At 45.8% G+C, this 18601-nt stretch overlaps 1 protein-coding gene across 1 annotated transcript; it reads left to right on the forward strand.

Annotated features, from left to right (window-relative positions):
- The first annotated feature begins 1883 nt into the window (after positions 1 to 1883).
- Positions 1884 to 3477, forward strand: LOC147416493 (uncharacterized). The gene is made up of 2 exons (XM_086508313.1): positions 1884 to 2860; positions 3213 to 3477. Exons 1-2 carry the CDS (start codon positions 2679 to 2681, stop codon positions 3460 to 3462), a joined length of 432 nt encoding a protein of 143 aa, XP_086364439.1. The 5' UTR covers positions 1884 to 2678; the 3' UTR covers positions 3463 to 3477.
- The last annotated feature ends 15124 nt before the right edge of the window (positions 3478 to 18601 follow it).

Consider the following 18601-nt stretch of genomic DNA (forward strand, 5'->3'; position numbering starts at 1 on the left):
GAAGAAAAAAGACAAAAGCATGGGCATGTGCATAGACTTCGGGGATTGAATGCGGTTACTACAAGTAACCATTGCCAAGATTGGATGAGCTATTTGATAAGCTCACCCGTGCTTGCATCTTTAGAAATATTGATTTACGGTCAGGGTATCATCAAGTACGCTCTAGGCTTGTGGATATACCCAAAATTGCATTTTGAACGTGGTTTGTACACTATGAGTTTTTGGTTATGCCCTTCGGGTTGACCAATGCACCAGCTACTCTCATGAAACTTATGGACAGTGTCATGAGACTATATTTAGGCAAGTTTGTTATTGTTTTTCTCGATGACATTCTCGTGTATAGTGCTTCTGAAGAAGAGCATTTACAACATTTGAAGTAAGTATTTGATTTGTTATGAACACACGAGTTATATGCCAAAGAATTACAACCTAGGTCACCAGTTACGGTGGGGTTGGCGATTGAAAAGCTTCAACAGGTCAAGGATTTTCTCCAAGACCATATGGACACATTGAAACTATCTTGTCAAAATGTTTGACATATTGAGAAACATCGGCGAGTTACCTTCACGGAAGGGGAAGAGGTAGTTTAATGTGTCCCCGAGCATTCAGAAAGTCCAAAGACTAGGCCAAATCCTAAATTATCATTGCGGGCCTTTCAAAATACTCAAGCGAGTTGGTGATAGGGCTTACAAACTCTCCTTACCTGCGCACTTTGGTATTGATCCAATATGTGAGTCGTTTACGTAAACGCTTACATGGAGACGAGAATGTTTGGAAAAACATTAGTTTTCTTAAGAGGAAGTTTGCCACTTTTTATTTTCGAGGACGAAAACACTTCTCCAAGGGGGGAGTAATGTAAGGCCAAGGGCAAACCCAGGGGGGACACGCACCCAAGCCAAGGGCCAACTGCTAGGTGATTCTAAATATAGACGGCCAAGGGCTTATATAATAGGATGATAGGGTGGAGAATTCTCAAGGCAGTTCCCTGGGTCTTTACAACTCATTTCATAATGTGACTTGAATTGAACCCTTTCCTACAGAGTAATCATTGCACAGTTGCACATGTTGTCGCCTTAGAATGAAGGTGAGGGAGGAGAGTCCCATAGAGCTGGCCAGGCCTTGCTTCTTCTTGGTCGTGGAAGCACACGGGTCGCATACTAGTCTAATCTTTAATAGCTTCTCCAGGGGGCTGCATGTCCTTGGCCAACATGGAAGGCGATGCGTGTGTGTATTAACATGGGAGATGGAGTTGGCTATGGTGCAAAAGGAGATATGTAGTGCCCTCTCTAAGTTGAAGTACCCTACCATGACTGGCGCATCGCCTTCTTCATCGCACTTCACATCGCATCGTCCCCAATCACTATTGCTGCCATCACTACCATCAACTCTACAACTTGTACTGCCAACATATTACCATGCCTCTTTGCCTTTAATACTATTGGAGTCATCATTCTTCATTGGCCTTCTCTCTCTCTCTCTCATACACACACATGTTAACGTGCATTCTTCTCTCTTGGTGGTCTTTGGCAGATTGCCCAATTGAGCGAAACAATCACGCTCACACAATATGAGCGTTGAGGCTTGCGAGAGATGACAAACAACCATGGGGTGGCATTAGGTTTTGACATGTGGAAGGTGACACACACACACACACACAAAACATGAGCTTTGAGGCTTGCAAGATCCACATATGATCTTGGGGCGGCGCCTTAGCAAAATGAGCTTTTGTTTTAGTGACAACAAGTTACGCATAGATAGATAGGTAGATTTCTTAATTTGCACCCTATTTATGTGGGGATGCGGAACGCCCCCTAACTCAAGGCACCATATGATATGCATGAGCATAAAATTTGCGTTTTGAGGAGAGCTTTCGATCTGGCTGGTCCCTCGCTCCCGCTCCCAACCCCCACCATGACCATCTGTCACCTGTGAGATTGCATTGCGCGCCCATTTTACCGGTTCCCAAGTTCCAATCAACCCTGCTCCTCAATTTGTCGCCGTCGCGCGCGTGCAGCCCTCGTAAACCTCCTGCGCTTTTCTGCAGCAGTGCAGCAGCACGTGCACGCCCTTGCTTCACAACAGAGGCTCTGAGAGCAAAAGGAGGTCGCGGTAAAGATCTGCGGTGAAGAAAGCTGGCCTTTCGCTTCCCTATCACGCTCTTTATCCAGAACTCTTCACAGGCTGTGGCTAGCGGTCTGCAATCTCGTTGAAACTAGCTAGACTAGCTTTTTGGGCCAGCATCAAGGTTACCTGTCGTCCTTTCAATCACCCTTCAGACAGAAAGGGCCTAATCCTGTGGATTTGGCCCGACAAAAGAATCCTTGATCGCAGTCCTAGAACCTTTGCCCCGAGCCTGACGATTGCAAAATCCCTGGTGGCTATTCTTGTTCCGAGCATAAAAACTTCGTGGACCAGGCACACAGCACACCTACATCGTCATTGCTCGCTGTTTGTATGACGCTATCACAGCTTGTATCTGTATTGTGCAGTTTGTGAGTGATCTATCATCTGATCAAGCTGGTAGCTTCACATCAAACACACTGATAGATGAAGGAAGCTCTCTAATTTGCCACATGTTGGGGCTTCTTTGATTGTAACACAGAGGTCATTTCAAGCATTCTGTTTGAATACCTGTCTAGAGCTCCAATTCTGGAGCCATTCTCTCTTTATATGTGGCCATGAGGGGTGCTGAGGCAGATTCTGATGCTGAAAAGAAACAAACATACATTACTGAATTCGAGCCAGGGCCTGTTCCACCTCTCAAGCCTGTTGACAAGTATGGTTTTCTCAAATCAGACCAATCCACGACTGTTCCTGCAGAAGTATCCAGCAAATGCAAGCCAAGGAACGAGAGAGAAAGGTAGTTATTTTCTTGATGTCTTCGGAATGAATTTTAGTCGTAACATTCAAGTCTGGCCATGCAAATGCCACGGAACAACATGCCATTTTATGTAGTCTCTCAGGGTAGCTCATGTAGATTAGTTATTGTCACACATTGCTTTCTCAAGCGTCATAAGTATCTTTTGCATTTTGTTAGTGTTGTCCATCTGTTAGTCCACTTTGGTTTCTGCTCGGTCATACTAGGGCAGGTACTGTTAAACTCTGTGTAATTATCTTTGGTCAAGTTGGAGACTTGTTTAGTGGGTTTTGTGCATTGGATTCTAGTGATGAGCATGCTCATTTATGCTCACCCTGTTGAGTACTTTGTGCAGAGAAGAGAAAAGGTTAAGGAAATGGCGGAAAATGATTGGAGTTGGAGGGGCTGACTGGAAACATTACGCACGACGGAAACCCAGCGTGGTCAAAAGGCGCATCAGGAAGGGAATTCCTGATTGTTTGAGAGGATTAGTTTGGCAGTTAATTTCTGGGAGCAGAGACTTGCTTCTCATGCATCAGGGGGTATATGAGGTACACAACTTTCTGAGCGCTGTTAAGTTAAATGCAGGCAAGATTTTGTTATAGTAAAGCGCTTGACATGACCCTAGTTTTACCTACTGCAAGGAGACTCTGAGGTCCAATATGCTTTTTGATGTTAAAGAGGGTCCTCTTCCAGTTGCCTTCACACGATGCAAGTATGTGCTGCTACTACATTTTGTTCCTCTCTTTCCGTTGCATGTGGGTTGCGCACCCAGACACTTGTAGGCAGATACTCCATCATGTACATGCTCCTTAATGCTTCCATCAGCTTTGTTGTTGGCCTTTCCCTTGTCCATTTTTGCTATAATATAGGGTTCTTAATTTTTCAATATTTGGGGGGGGTGGTGTGTTATTTTGAGGTCATGGGTCATGTTTGACTTGTGTGACCTTCTACCTATGGAGTGTTGTAGATAGCACTCCACATGGTGGTATTAAGGGTGAATTGCATGGTTGAAAGCCGGTCTTTGTAACAGGCAAGTCACTTCTTGTGCAACACACACTGCACTAGAATTAACATGCTTAATCGATGTGCACTTTTGGAATTGTCGCAACCCTACCGAAAGCCTCTAGGTAAAGCTCTAACAATTGAGGAGTATTTGTCAAATCTTCCTCCATCCACTTTGCATCAAGAGCATGATCATTCCTAAACGTGACCAAGTGTTTTTGGACCAACTTACCCTTCACTTTCCTTGTGCGCTAGGATTTGCTTGGGTATAAAAATATAAACCTTCTACCTTAGGTTGCTCCTCTGGCTTTGTGTCCTCTAGAACTTGTTCCTTGAAAGGTCATAGTAGACTCAAACGAAAAGCATTGTGAAGCATGTGGCAACTTTACTCGAAAGGATACCCACCTTGTTAATCTTTTTGGAGACTTGGGGGAACCATAGTATGTCATACGTAGCTTTCGATAAAGCTTCTCCTTACCCTTCCACCTTTCTTAATTTAGCCTGCTCAGAACTGCAAAAGCACCTAGTCACTTTTCTCTAACTTCAAGTTGTGTCAATGCTTGTATGTTGCTGTCTTATGCCGTTCTTGAGACTTTTGCAAAGCTTTCTTAACCTTGGAAAATGACGTGGCTAGATCTTCTACAAAACGATCTACGTGAAAGATCTTATCCTTGGTGCACAAGATAGGCGGAACCTATCCAAGTCGCAACGGAAAAGGTGAATTGGATTAGATCAAGTGTGCAACTGCGAGCAAACATCCTCTCGAGAAAGGGCAGCCACTGGATCTCAGATCTACTGGCGTAGTGCGTGTGTGTGTGTGTGTGGGCTTGCTTTATTATAATGCCTTTATGTCACTTGGGCCCCATTGGACGGGGTCCCATAAGTTGGTGGGAACTTATTCCGCTTCTTCTTCTTCTGTTGCTTCCGCTTCTTAGGGTTTAGGCCTCTCAGCCGGGATCTATAGGTTGGCTTCATTCTTCAGTGGCTTGATCGAGCAGCAATTTTTGACATTTGATACCACTGTCACGGGGACGGGCACCATGTGCCAACGGAAAAGAACAGACTGAACACACTTTTAGCACTTCAAATAACATTGAGTTGAAAGAGAGATGACACACGAGACGGAGAGTGGCGGAGTTCCACCCTAGAGAGCACTAGCCCCAACCCTTGTGTCACATGCGCACTTCACTTGCGCCACGTGGACATGCTTTTGCCATGGTCTAGCATCAGTTAAAGCCTAGCTTAGGACTGAGCCTACCACTTTGTGAGCCTCTAGCAGGACGTGTATACCCAGGCCGGTCACAATTGCATACCCTCTCTTGCACATTCAGCTAGCACGAGCATTTTCCAGAGCATAGAACCCTTTTTGCGAAAGTACACATCTTTCACTTATTTATTAATAAGTGACTTGTTGGAAAAGTAGGTAAGGCAAATTGCTAAAGAAACTATAAAAGAAACCCTTTGGGCACTCAGTAGAAGCAGAGGAGCAGTAATCCAATAGCAGAAGGAGCCTCTCAACAGAAGTCCTAGCAGCAGCTAGCGTTTTGCATCCACTGCAGAGCCTAGCGTTTTTGGGCAATTTTCAGCCATCAACGTTTTTGCCGTAGTACCAACCCTTAGCCTCGTCGCATACCAGATCCCATTCCCGGCAGCAGATCCTCACTGGAAAGCCATCCATTGCGACAATTTTTAGTTTTCAGCCTCGTCGTCATCGTCATCGTCACGACACAGTTCCAGTTTTCAGCCCCTTACATCAGTCGTCGTCCCCACGACGATCGTCGTCGTTATCATCATCGACATAGTCCTAGATTTCAGCAGATTCTTAGCGATAGCAGATTTCAGCCCTAGCCTTGTGTCGTCGTAGTCACGACGACATCATCGTGTCCGTGACGGCCGTTGTCGTCATCAGCATCGTCATCGTCATTGACATAGTACCTCCAACACCTCAAGCATCTCAAGCACCCTAAGCATCTCAAAGTATTCATAGCATGACCAACATGATGACCCCATCGTAGACCTCCCCGTCCTTGACATAGAAGTCGCATGACCTCTTGTCGACTTAATCGTCTTCGACATAGACAAGTAGTACCCGTTGTCGAGTTCATCGTCTTCGACATAGACCAGCAGTGCCCGTCGTCCACATCATCGTCTTCGACATAGACAAGCAGTACCCGTCGTCGACATCATCGCCTTCAACATAGACCAGCAGTGCCCGTCGTCCACATCATCGTCTTCAACATTGACCAGCAGTATCTGTCGTTGACATCATTGTCTTCGACATAGACCAGCAGTACCCGTCGTCGACATAATCGTCTTCGACATAGACCAAGAGTACCCGTCGTCGACATCATCGTCTTCGACATAGACCAAGAATACCCGTCGCTGACATAGTACCATGTCGTTGACATAGTCCCCATCAGTACCTCGTCGTCGACATCATCGTCATCGACCTAGAACTCGGGTACCTCAGTACCCTTTAATATCACAGTACCTGTACCCAGTATCAGTAGCATCAATACCCATTAGCATGAGCATCTCAACACTTAGTCATTGTAGTAGCATTTGTGCAAGAATAAAGAAAGTACTTGCTTTGGCAACATAGCAAGGGAGCCCTTGAGGGTTGGGGTCTGACATCCCTGTGTCTGTCTCTTTTCTCTCTCTTATCTCTCTCTTTCATTCAGTTCAGTTCAGTTCTTTCAAGTGAAGTAAAGCGTCCCTTGTGTTTAGTACTAGATCCGAGCTAAATCCATAAACACTTCCGTTGCACCAGACACATTGGTGCCCCTTTCGGTATTTCTATATATTGCTTGAACTCAGTTATCGCCGGTACTCCATCCTCTGCACCTTACTGTAAGGTGCAGCGGAAGTGAATGTTGATAGTGCTCAGGATGAGTGCTCCGAACTGTGCTCAAGGATTGCTTTTACTTACGGAAGGGAGAGCCTTCCGTTCTTCTTAGAGAGAGAGTGCAAGTGCAATGATCACAAACAAAGTGAATGCTACTGTGAATGAGAGTGCTGAGAATGAGAGATAGAGGGAGATACAAGCATACGACACCAGATGGTTCTTAAACCCTCCTCCAAGAGCCCCCCTCTCTATGGCGAGAGGTCTGTGCTATAGATTGATCATTGCACAAATGTGGTACAATGGTTTTGATGCAATGGACTTGATGCTATGATGCTAGATGAGGCTAAGTCGATGATGATGGCGATGGCGACCAATGGGCTGAATTCTGAAATTTCTGCCGTAGTGCTAAGCTGGACCAAAATGCTACCTGATCTGCTATTGAGGGCTGGAATTTGGCTGAGCGACAAGGCTGGAAACTGATCAATGTCTTGGCTGAGTTCTGGCAGAAAACGGTGGGGGTTCCTGGCTGTGTAAGGTGCAGCGGAAGTGAATGTTGGACTTTGCTCAAGATGAGTGCTACGAACTGTACTCAAGGGTTCCTTTTACTTACGGAAGGGAGAGTCTTCTGTTCCTTTAGTGAGAGAGTGCAAATGATCACAAACAAAGTGGAAAAACACTGCGAATGAAGGTGTTGAGAGAGAGAGAGAGAGAGAGAGAGAGAGAGAGAGAGAGAGAGAGAAGAATGTGAGAGAGAGAGAGAAGAATGTGACACCAGAATGTTGTCAAACCCTCCTCCAAGGGCCCCACTCTCTATGGCGAGAGAGGTCTATGCTGATTGCACAAATCTGGTACAATGGTCTAGATGCAATGGACTTGCTGACGATGTCGACGACAATGATGACGGCGACGAGACTGGCTGAAATCTGAAAACGCTAGGGGTTGAAATCTGCTAACTGCTGAATTCTGACATTATGTCGGCGAGGACGGCGACGCGACGACGATGCGCTGAAAACGTAGATGCTGAAATCTGCGAACAGCGGGCTGAAACTGAAAACGCTAGTTGATCTGACTGTGTTGCGAGGATTTGTTGCGGGAAGGTGAGACATGTGAGGTTTGGGGCTGTTGCGGCGGAGTCTAAGTGCTGATAACTGAAAACGCTGATGCTAATGGCTGATCTGTCACTAGGAATCTGCAAAACGCTAGGTGTCTGCTGCGGGAAGGTGAGATCTGCGAGGTTTGGGGTTGCTGCGGCGGAGTCTAAGTGCTGAAAACTGAAAATGCTGATGCTAATGGCTGATGTGTCACTGGGAATCTGCAAAATGCTAGGTGTCTGCAAGATGCAAAAACGCTAGCCCTGAGTTGATGCAGAAACGCTGGGCAAGCTGCTGTACGAAACGCTAGGTCTTCTGTGATTTGCTAACGCCAGTGTTGATTTGCAATCTGCAAAACGCCGATGATCTGCAATTGTTGAAAACGCTAGGCTGGTCTTGATGGTTGAAAAACGCTAGGTTGTCCTGCCAAGTCTTGTTGAGAAGGTGCACTCCCAGACACTGGGTCTCTGTTGCCTCTTCTGCCAGAAAGTGCTAGCGCTAGCTTTTATTTATACTTGCTTAGCCAATTTGCCCTACCATGTTCCCAACAAAGTTAGTTATTAATAATAAGTGAAAAATGGCTAAAATAGGGAAAATGGGTTGTGTGCACTGTAAAATGCTCATGATGGCTATTGACTGTCATGGTGATGATCATGCTCTGTGCAACCAGAGGATATGCAACTACTCTAAGTGCCTGGACATACACGGCTTGCGCACAGGCTCACAAAGGTGCTAGAATACTTCCTAAGCTAACCTGAACCCTAGACCCGAAGTAGCTTGTCCACATGCACATAGGGTTAGATGTGCACGTGACATCCCCTCCTTTTTAAAGTGAGGTACTGGTACCGAACTGTATGGTGTCGAGGGAGATCGCCAACATCGTCTAGAATCTTGGGAAGGACTCTTTGCTGGCCCACTCTGATGCGTGGGTCGTGCGTGTTAGGTGCAGCGGAATGAATGTTGTATTTTCTCAAGATTAGTGACCTTCATTGCTCAAGGTTCCTTTTAGTTCTTAGGGAAAGAGAGAGCTTTCCGTCTTATGGAGAGTGCTATGATCACGAACAAAGTGAGTGGATATTGTGCGTGCAAGTGAATGAGATTGAGAGAAGGAGAGAGAAGAGATACGACACCGAGAGGTTGTAAAACCCTCCTCCGAAGGCCCCACTCTCGTCGGTGAGAGTGGTCTACTTGATTGCACAATAGCGTACAATGCGAATGCAATGGACTGATGCAATGGGACTATGCCGATGACGACGACGGTGATGACGACGGCGACTTAGGCTGAAATCTGTGACTTTCTTGGTGGCTGAAAATGACTGTTTCTCGCTGTTTTAATGGCTGAAAATTGACTGTTTTGTCGGGGTCGAAAAGGGGATAAAAAACTCTGCTGTCATCTGCTCTTTGGCTGCGTTTTTGGGGAGAAGTTCCTTGCTGAAAAACGCTGGGACAGCAGAGGGTTTCTCGCTGAAAATTGCAGGTTTTCAAGTGCTTAATAAACCCTTACCCGGTTGTGGTGATCTGCTGCAAATTGCTTGATGAAAACGCTGCATGGCTGAGGTTTTCTCTGGCGTTAGTGGTTGCTAAAAACGCTGATCTGACCAAGGCAAAAACGCTAGCTTTCCCTGTTTGCTGGTGATAGTTGCATGGGAGGAAAACACTAGGAACTGGGGTCTTGATGGTGCTGGGATCTGGAAACGCTAGGCTAGGGGAGGGAACTCGCCAAGGCCTTGCGGGGGCTGAGGGTACTCATGAGAAGTTGCCTGTTGAGCGGGAAGCTCCTGCTGCCTCTTCTGCCGGAAAGTGTGAACTTTGGTTTGCTTATATATTAACTTAGCAAAATTGCCCTACCTACCTTTGTAGGAAAGTCACTTAAAAATAATAAGTGAAAATCCCAATAAATAGGAAAATAGGCTAAATGCACTGGAAAATTCCCCTAACTGATGCGAATGGATTCTGATGGGAATTTCGATGATCATGCTGTGTGCAACCGGAGGATATGCATCTATGCTAAGTGACTGGGCATGCACGGTCTACGAATAGACTCACAAAAATGCCAGATCACTGCTAATCTAAACTGATTGAACCCTGTGGTGTGGCTTGTCCACTGACACATAGGGTTGGGATGTGTCACGTGACATCCCCTCCTTTTCAAAGTGAGGTACTGGTACCGAACTGTATGGCGTCGAGGGAGATCGCCAACAGCATCCGGAATCCTGGAAGGGACTCTTCGCCGGCCCACTCTGATGTGTGGGTCGTGCGGTACTTGAACTTCATAAAGGTCTGCAACGCTTGCTTCTTTGGGCCGCGCCGAAAGCGACTCAAAGTCTTCTGAATCTCCTTTCGTGCTTCAACTTCGTCTAGAGTCCTGCTTCTTTCGTCTTCAAGAATCTCCATGGCTGAAAATTCCTGAAACAATCTCCAACACAAAACCATGAACATACCCATTCCATGTATAGTGAAAGAAAAAAATCTGGTCTTTTCTAAAGACTGTGTATGCAATGTAGATGAACATAGAGACGGAGTGACAACCCGTTCATCAAACACATGTAAACAATGCGATCGAATCTTTTCTGTTTGATCAAAATCAATCAACTGTGGCAAATCACAATGGAAATGCCCATGCTTGGTACTCATACAATCATGTGCTCCTTCCAAAACTTTGTCATGCCAAGGAAGAGACATGCAATGTGACTTTCTGACATAAAAACTTTTCAGCTTAACAATCCGCATAGATTCGTGCTCATCCATGAGAGAACCGTGCTCAACATATAGTATGTTATGCCTAGGAAAAGGGATCACATAACGATGCTGACTAAAATACAAGAAACCTTCACGAATGAAACACTCGAACAATGCGTGCATATCAATCATGCGAATACACAATACTTCCTGTGATGGTTCCTTGGACCAAGGCTCGAGAGCCAAGATCGGTTCGTCGGGATCTATCGAATCTTCTTGTGGGGGATCTGTGGACCTCGACTCGAAAGCCAAGATCGATTCTTCCTGAATGAGTTCTTCTTGAGTGGGTTCTTTCTGAGGGGGTTCTGTTGACCTAGGCTCGAGAGCCAAGATCGATCCTTCGTGAGTGCTCATATTTGCAACGAGGTTAGCTTCGCTAGAAAAAGCATCCACTAACACATCATCCTTTTGAACAATCACATCATCTTCATGCAACTCATCATGCTTGTGAGAAATCACATCTTGATCATGCAAATCATCATGCTTGTCATTGGCATCCAAATCATCATGCTTAGCAATATCATTCAAATCATCATGCTTATCTTTGTCATCCAAATCATCATCATGCAAATCCTGTGTATCATCATGCTTTGGAGAAGAAGAGACTGAGAGAGTCTCCTTTTCCCGATCCTGTGTATCATGCTTTGGAGAAGAAGAGACTGAGAGAGTCTCCTTTTCCCGATCCTGTTGCATCTGTGCCTGTATGCGAGAAAAGAGTCGCAACATCTCTTGCCTTATTGCGTTGTTCTTGCGATCAAACTTGGCTTGCATTTCTTTGTTCTCTCGATCAAATTCTGCTTCTCTTGCTTTGGCTTTCAAGCGTGCTTGCTCGCTCTCACGCGCTATGGCTGCCATTCTTTCTTGATACTGGCGCTCTATGGCTGCCATGTCTTCTTCGTAGGCTTTTCTTTTTGCTTCTCTTTCTTCGTCTAACTCCTCCATAGGAGTTCGTGCAATCGTTGTCGTAGATGGGGAAGGGTCGGAAAAACCTCCTGGTGAGGAAAATTCTTCTTCGCCTCTCTCATGCTCATCACCTCCAAGCAAAGTATCCATTCCGCTTCGAGTGATGACCATTCTGAAGTCGTGGGTTCTTGTGGGTTCTTGTGGTCTGGGTTCTTAAGTTCTCGAGGAACTTGGGTTCTTGGGTTCTTAAGTTCACGAGGAACTTGGGTTCTTGAGGTTCTTAAGGTGCTTGATTCGTGAGAATCTAGGGTTCTTGAGGTTCTTGAGTTCTTGGGGTCCTTGATTTGTGAGAATCTAGGGTTCTTGAGGTTCTGGAGTTCTTGGGGGTCTTGGGTTCTTGGGGTTCTTGAGGTTTTCTTTCGCTTGCAAATCGCGTTGGAGAAGGATCTTCTCTTCACCCGAGTTCTACTCTTTTCTGCGGGCGCACCCCTTGGCGGCCTTGCGCTCACACCAAGGTTGCTTTTTCCCACCTTACGTCGATTGGCCGGCCGCTAAGTGCACGGTCCGCTCTCAATGAGTGAAAAGAGACACAAGGGGAGGCTGGACAAGCCCTTCTTTCTTGGGATTCCTGTCACTCTTCAACAAAACACGATTAGGAATCGCCATGCCCAAGTAAACTTGGGTTTGTGCGATCGCAACAAGCAAAAAAATTATTGTGGTTCTTGTGGTTCTTTCCTTGAGTAATGCCGAACACTTCCAAAGCTCTGATACCAATGTTAGGTGCAGCGGAATGAATGTTATATTTTCTCAAGATTAGTGATCTTTATTGCTCAAGGTTCCTTTTAGTTCTTAGGGAAAGAGAGAGCTTTCCGTCTTATGGAGAGTGCTATGATCACGAACAAAGTGAGTGGATATTGTGCGTGCAAGTGAATGAGATTGAGAGAAGGAGAGAGAAGAGATACGACACCGAGGGGTTGTAAAACCCTCCTCCGAAGGCCCCACTCTCGTCGGTGAGAGTGGTCTACTTGATTGCACAATAGCGTACAATGCGAATGCAATGGATTGATGCAATGGGACTATGCCGATGACGACGACGGTGATGACGACGGCGACCTAGGCTGAAATCTGTGACTTTCTTGGTGGCTGAAAATGACTGTTTCTCGCTGTTTTAATGGCTGAAAATTGACTATTTTGTCGGGGTCGAAAAGGGGATGAAAAACGCTGCTGTCATCTGCTCTTTGGCTGCGTTTTTGGGGAGAAGTTCCTTGCTGAAAAACGCTGGGACAGCAGAGGGTTTCTCGCTGAAAATTGCAGGTTTTCAAGTGCTTAATAAACCCTTACCCGGTTGTGGTGATCTGCTGCAAATTGCTTGATGAAAACGCTGCATGGCTGAGGTTTTCTCTGGCGTTAGTGGTTGCTAAAAACGCTGATCTGACCAAGGCAAAAACGCTAGCTTTCCCTGTTTGCTGGTGATAGTTGCATGGGAGGAAAACACTAGGAACTGGGGTCTTGATGGTGCTGGGATCTGGAAACGCTAGGCTAGGGGAGGGAACTCGCCAAGGCCTTGCAGGTCTGAGGGTACTCATGAGAAGTTGCCTGTTGAGCGGGAAGCTCCTGCTACCTCTTCTGCCAGAAAGTGTGAACTTTGGTTTGCTTATATATTAACTTAGCAAAATTGCCCTACCTACCTTTGTAGGAAAGTCACTTCAAAATAATAAGTGAAAATCCCAATAAATAGGAAAATAGGCTAAATGCACTGGAAAATTCCCCTAACTGATGCGAATGGATTCTGATGGGAATTCCGTTGATCATGCTGTGCGCAACCGGAGGATATGCATCTATGCTAAGTGACTGGGCATGCACGGTCTACGAATAGACTCACAAAAATGCCAGATCACTGCTAATCTAAACTGATTGAACCCTGTGGTGTAGCCTGATTGAACCCTGTGGTGTAGCTTGTCCACTGACACAGGGTTGGGGTGTGTCACGTGACAGTGCGATACTTGAACTTCATAAAGGTCTGCAAAGCTGGCTTCTTTGGGCCGCGCCGAAAGCGACACAAAGGGATCTCTGTGGCTGCTTCAATGTTCCAACTTCGGCTATGGACGTTGGTCCACCTTCAATTATCTCTGAGGAGGAAAACCCCTGAAACCATCTTTAACAAAAACATGAACATACCCATTCCATGTAGAGTGACTGGAAAAATACTATTCTTCCGAAAAGACTGTGCATGCAATTGAGATGAACCAAGTGACGGAGTGTCAAACCGTTCACCAAAAACATGCAAAAACTGGGGTCGAAACTTGACTTTCTGATCTACATCTATCATGGAATGGAAATGCCGATGCTTGATGGTCAATCTTCTTGTGCTCTTCCTAAGACTGTGTCATGCCAAGGAAGAAACATGGAATGTGAATTCCTTAAATGCAAACTTTTGTTCTGTTCAAGAGAAATCCGCATACATCCGTGCTCATCCATGAGTGAATCATGTGCATCGTGCAATACGGCATGCCTGTGGAAGGAAACACATAAAGACGGTGACGAAAATACAAGAAACTGTCACGAATGAAACACTTGAACAATGCGTGCTCACTAATCATGCGAACACACAATACTTCGTGAGTGATTTCGTTGGACCTCGACTCGAGTGCCAAGATCGGATCTGCGTGATTGTTCGTATGTGCAATGAGGTTAGCTTCACTATACAAATCATCATCTAAACCATCATCCTTGTGAACAATCATATCTTTATCATGCAAATCATCTTGCTTGTGAATAATCACATCTATATCATGCAAATCATGTGTGTCATGCTTTGGAGAAGAAAAGACTGAGAGAGTCTCCTCCTTTTTCTTTACAAGCTTCGCCTGCACATTAGAAATGAGAGGTCAAGAATGGACAACTTCCTCTCCACGAATGACAATGGGAGAGTCACTTTTGGCATTGAAAGTGAGAGTATTGTATACCCAATCAATGAGAGGGTTATGCTCACGAAACCATCGAATGCCTAGAATCATATCACATCCTGGAAGAGGAGACACTTCAAATTTTCTGCGGAAGGACACTTATTGTACCGTGAATAACACATCAAGGCACTCTCTTGTAATGAGAGAGTCCATACCGGAAGCGAAGCCCGACACCTCGAAAGGAGATGTCTTGTGAACCTCCAAGCGGGCTCTTTCGACAAGAGAGTCACCAATCACATCATGCATACTACCAGAATCAAACAAGACCACCATGTGTTGACCATTCACATGACCATAACACTTCATGAGAGACTCATCAATGATAAGATCATGAGAAACTTGGGACACATGAGTGTTCTCATTTATGGCATTAACAGAGGATGTGGGTTCTGTTGGTTCTTTAGATTCATTAGATTCAATCTTAGGACATGCTTTCTTTATATGACCCTTGGCGTGACAATGATAACATCGACCTTCCTTAGAATAAATGACTTGTTCTTCTGCCGTGATGTATCCTCCTATGATTCCTTGTGCAACTTTTTCACCTGGGGTGGAGCTTAGGTTTAGCAAGTGTGTTAGCTTTACCCTTAGATCCATTTTGAGTGTTCTTTTCCGAAAGACTATTGAAAGATTGGCTAGAAGAGTTACCGTTCTTACCATTCTTACCGTTCTGAGGAGTCTGAGAGGTACTTTGAGAAGACTTGTTCTCCTTGGGTTTTTCCTTGTTGTGCTTCATCTCTTGGGAGAGAGCAATTGCTACCGCCTTGTTGAGATCCACGGGGTCGAAGACTTCTACATCAAACTTGATATATTCGTCCAACCCAAAAAGGAAAGCCTCTTTGTGCTCATCATCCGATTTGCGTAATTGGGTGCTGAGCTGCAAAACACGGTTACAAAAAGACATGACTGGCATACCATTTTGCTTGAGATTGCGCTAATCTTCTTTCAACCGCGCTAGGTACTGAGGAGGCATAACCGTGCCTTGAGCTTGTCTTGGAAGTCGGCCCAATTGAAAGAAAGGGGCGCGCCTTCTTCGGCTTCCTCTAAGTGCGCGGTCAACTGTGCCTCTTGCCATGCGTGGTACCAATTAATGGCATCGCCGGCAAGGTACATGGCTGTCGTCAAAACCTTGCTATTTCCTGTCTTCTTAGTTGTCGCAAAATAAGCATTAAATTGATGTAACCAAGAATGAATAACACTAGCATCCATCTTACCGTTATACTTACTCAATGTCAACTTCTTTGTGACGGGGTTGTTGGAGTCCGAATCTCTGCCTGTGCTACTTGATAAACTACCAACGTCTTTGACCTTTTTTCTTCGGCAGCCACGCTCCAAGGCTAACCTTTTTTCTTCGGCAGCCAAGTGCGCTCGCTCACGCTCACGCTCCAAGGCTACCCTTTTTTCTTCGGCCGCCAAGCACGCTTGCACATGCTCACGCTCCAAGGCTACCCTTTTTTCTTTGGCCGCCAAGCGTGCTTGCTCACGCTCACGCTCCAAGGCTGCCTTTCTGTCACCTGCACATCTAACCCTATGTGTATGTGAACAAGCTACTTCATGACTAGGGTTCAGTTCAGTTCAGTCAATCTAGCTTAGGAAGTGTTTTGGCACTTTTGTGAGTTTGTTCGCAGACTGTGCATGTCCAGACACTTAGAGTAGATACACATCCTCTGGTTGCACACAGCATATGACCATCAGATTTCAGTTAGAACCCATCAGGAGCATTTATATAGTGCATAGAGCTATTTTCCCTATTTTAGCCATTTTTCACTTATTATTTTTAAGTGACTCTTGTTGGGAAACTGGGTAGGGCAATTTTGACAAGCATGTATATAAGAAACCCTAGCGCTAGCACTTTCTGGTAGAAGAGGCAACAGGAACCTGTGTCCAACATTGTGTCCAACAGTGCACCTTCTCAGCAAAGACCCCCCCCCCGGTAGGAGACATAGCGTTTTTCAACCACAAGAACAACCAGCGTTTTCAACAATTGCAGGCCAGCTGGCGTTTTGTAACTTGCAGGTCAACCCGGCAATAACAGACTCAGCAGATACCTAGCGTTTCTGCAGAAGCAGACCCCCAAATTAGACCTAACATTTTTGGAGCAGCATATCAGCCCAACGTTTTGCAGTTCCTTCGCGACAGAACCCCCAGAAGCATCAACGTTTTCAGTTTGCAGCAGTCAGATCCTGCATTAGAACCCCCAAACCTCGCAGATCTCACCTTCCCGCAGCAGATCCTCGTCGCACGGTCAGATCCACCGAAGTTTGAGAGCCCGGAAAATGCAGATTTCAGCATCTGCGTTTTCAACGTGTCGTCGCTGCATCGTCGTCATCCCTTCGTCATTGACATAGAGTCAGAATTCAACAGATAAAGATTTGCAAATTTCAGCCATTAGTGTTTTCAGATTTCAGCCCGTCTCGTCGTCGTCGACATCATCGGCAAGTTCATAGCATTGTAGAGATTTGTGCAATCAATAGTAGACCTCTTTCGCCATAGAGAGTGGGGCCTTCGGAGGAGGGTTTGACAACTTTTCTGGTGTCATATTCTTCTCTCTCTATCTCTCAGTCTCAGCACCTTCATTCACAGTGTTTGTAATCATTTGCACTCTCTCACTAAAGGAACGAAAGGCTCTCCCTTCCGTAAAGTAAAAGGAACCTTGAGCACAGTTCGGAGCACTCATCTTGAGCAAAGTTCAACATTCACCACCGTTGCACCTTACATTGGTAACAGAGCTTTGGCAATGTTCTGTATCACTTAAGGAAAGAACCACAAGAGTTTTTTTGCTTGTTGCGGTCGCACGTAACCCAAGTCCTCTTGGGCGTGTCGATTTCTAATCGTGTTTTTGAACAGTGACAGGAAACCCAAGAAAGAAGGGCTTGTCTAGCCTCCCCTTGTGCTTCTTTTCACTCATTGAGAGCGGACTGTGCACTTAGTGGCCGACAACCAATCGACGTGAGGTGGGAAAAAGCAACCTTGGTGTGAGTGCAAGGCCGCCAAGGGGTGCGCCCGCGGAAAAGAGTAGAGCTCGGGTAAGAGAAGATCCTTCTCTAACACAGATTGTAAGCTAAAGAAGAACCTCAAGAACCTCAAGACCCTCAAGACCCTCAAGAACCAAGAACCACAAAACCCCAAAGTTCCTCGTGAACTTAAAAACCAAAAGATCTCAGTGTGTGCTCATCACCCGAAGCGGAATGGATACTTTGCATGAAGGTGATGAGCATGAAGAAGGCGAAGAAGAATTTTCCCCACCAGGAGGTTTTTCCGACCCTCCCCCTTTCCATTTACGCCTAGGATTGTACCAAATCCGATGGAGGCTTTGGTCAAGTCGATGATGGACATGATGTTACAACAAGAAGCAAATCGCGTTGCCTTAGAGCGCGAGCGCGAAGCACGCAAAGAAAGGCAATCTTGGATTGCGAGCGTGAAGAAAGAAGAGCGGCTCTTGGAGTTAGAGCGTGACGTGCTGAGAGACCAACGCATGCAAGAGTTGGTCCCACAGGTACTCACCTCCAAGTCCGAGGCGACCAAAGAGGTTGGTAGTTCATCAAGTGGCGTAAGCCGAGATTCGGACTCCAACAACCCCGTCACCGAGAAGATCACGTTCAGTAAGTATGACGGTAAGATGGATGCTACGGTTATTCATTCTCGGCTGCATCAATTTAATGCTTATTTTGTGACAACTAAGAAGACAGGGAATAGCAAGGTTCTGATGGCAGCTATGTTTTTTTGCCGGTGATGCCATTAATTGGTACCACGCATGGAAAGAGGCACAGTTGACCGCGCACCTAGAGGAAGCCGAGGAAGGCGTGCCCCTTTCCTTCAATTGGGCCGACTTCCAAGACAAGCTCAAGGTGCGGTTTATGCCACCACAATATCTAGTACGGTTGAAAGACGATTGGCGCAATCTCAAGCAAGATGGTATGCCAGTTATGTTTTTTTCTAATCGTGTTTTGTAGCTCGGCACCCAATTACGCAAATCGGATGATGAGCGCAAGGAGGCTTTCATTTTTGGGTTGGACGACTATATCAGGTTTGATGTCGAAGTCCTTGACCCAATCGATCTCAACAAGGCGGTAGCGATTGCTCTCGCACAAGAGATGAAGCACAACAAGGGAAAGCCTAAGGAAAACAAGACTTCTCCAAGTACCACTCAGACTTCTCAGAACGGTAAGAATGGTAACTCTTCTAACCAATCTTC

This window comes from Adiantum capillus-veneris, unplaced genomic scaffold, assembly GCF_014529385.1.
Source record: "Adiantum capillus-veneris isolate H3 unplaced genomic scaffold, ASM1452938v2 Hic_scaffold_909, whole genome shotgun sequence".
Classification (NCBI taxonomy): domain Eukaryota; kingdom Viridiplantae; phylum Streptophyta; class Polypodiopsida; order Polypodiales; family Pteridaceae; genus Adiantum; species Adiantum capillus-veneris.

Bases quoted from the DNA above. Each gene is read 5' to 3' on its own strand.
- LOC147416493 (XM_086508313.1), top strand. From the start codon at position 2,679: ATGAGGGGTGCTGAGGCAGATTCTGATGCTGAAAAGAAACAAACATAC. The intron at 2,861-3,212 runs GTAGTTATTTTC...TACTTTGTGCAG, and splicing joins CCAAGGAACGAGAGAGAAAG to AGAAGAGAAAAGGTTAAGGA.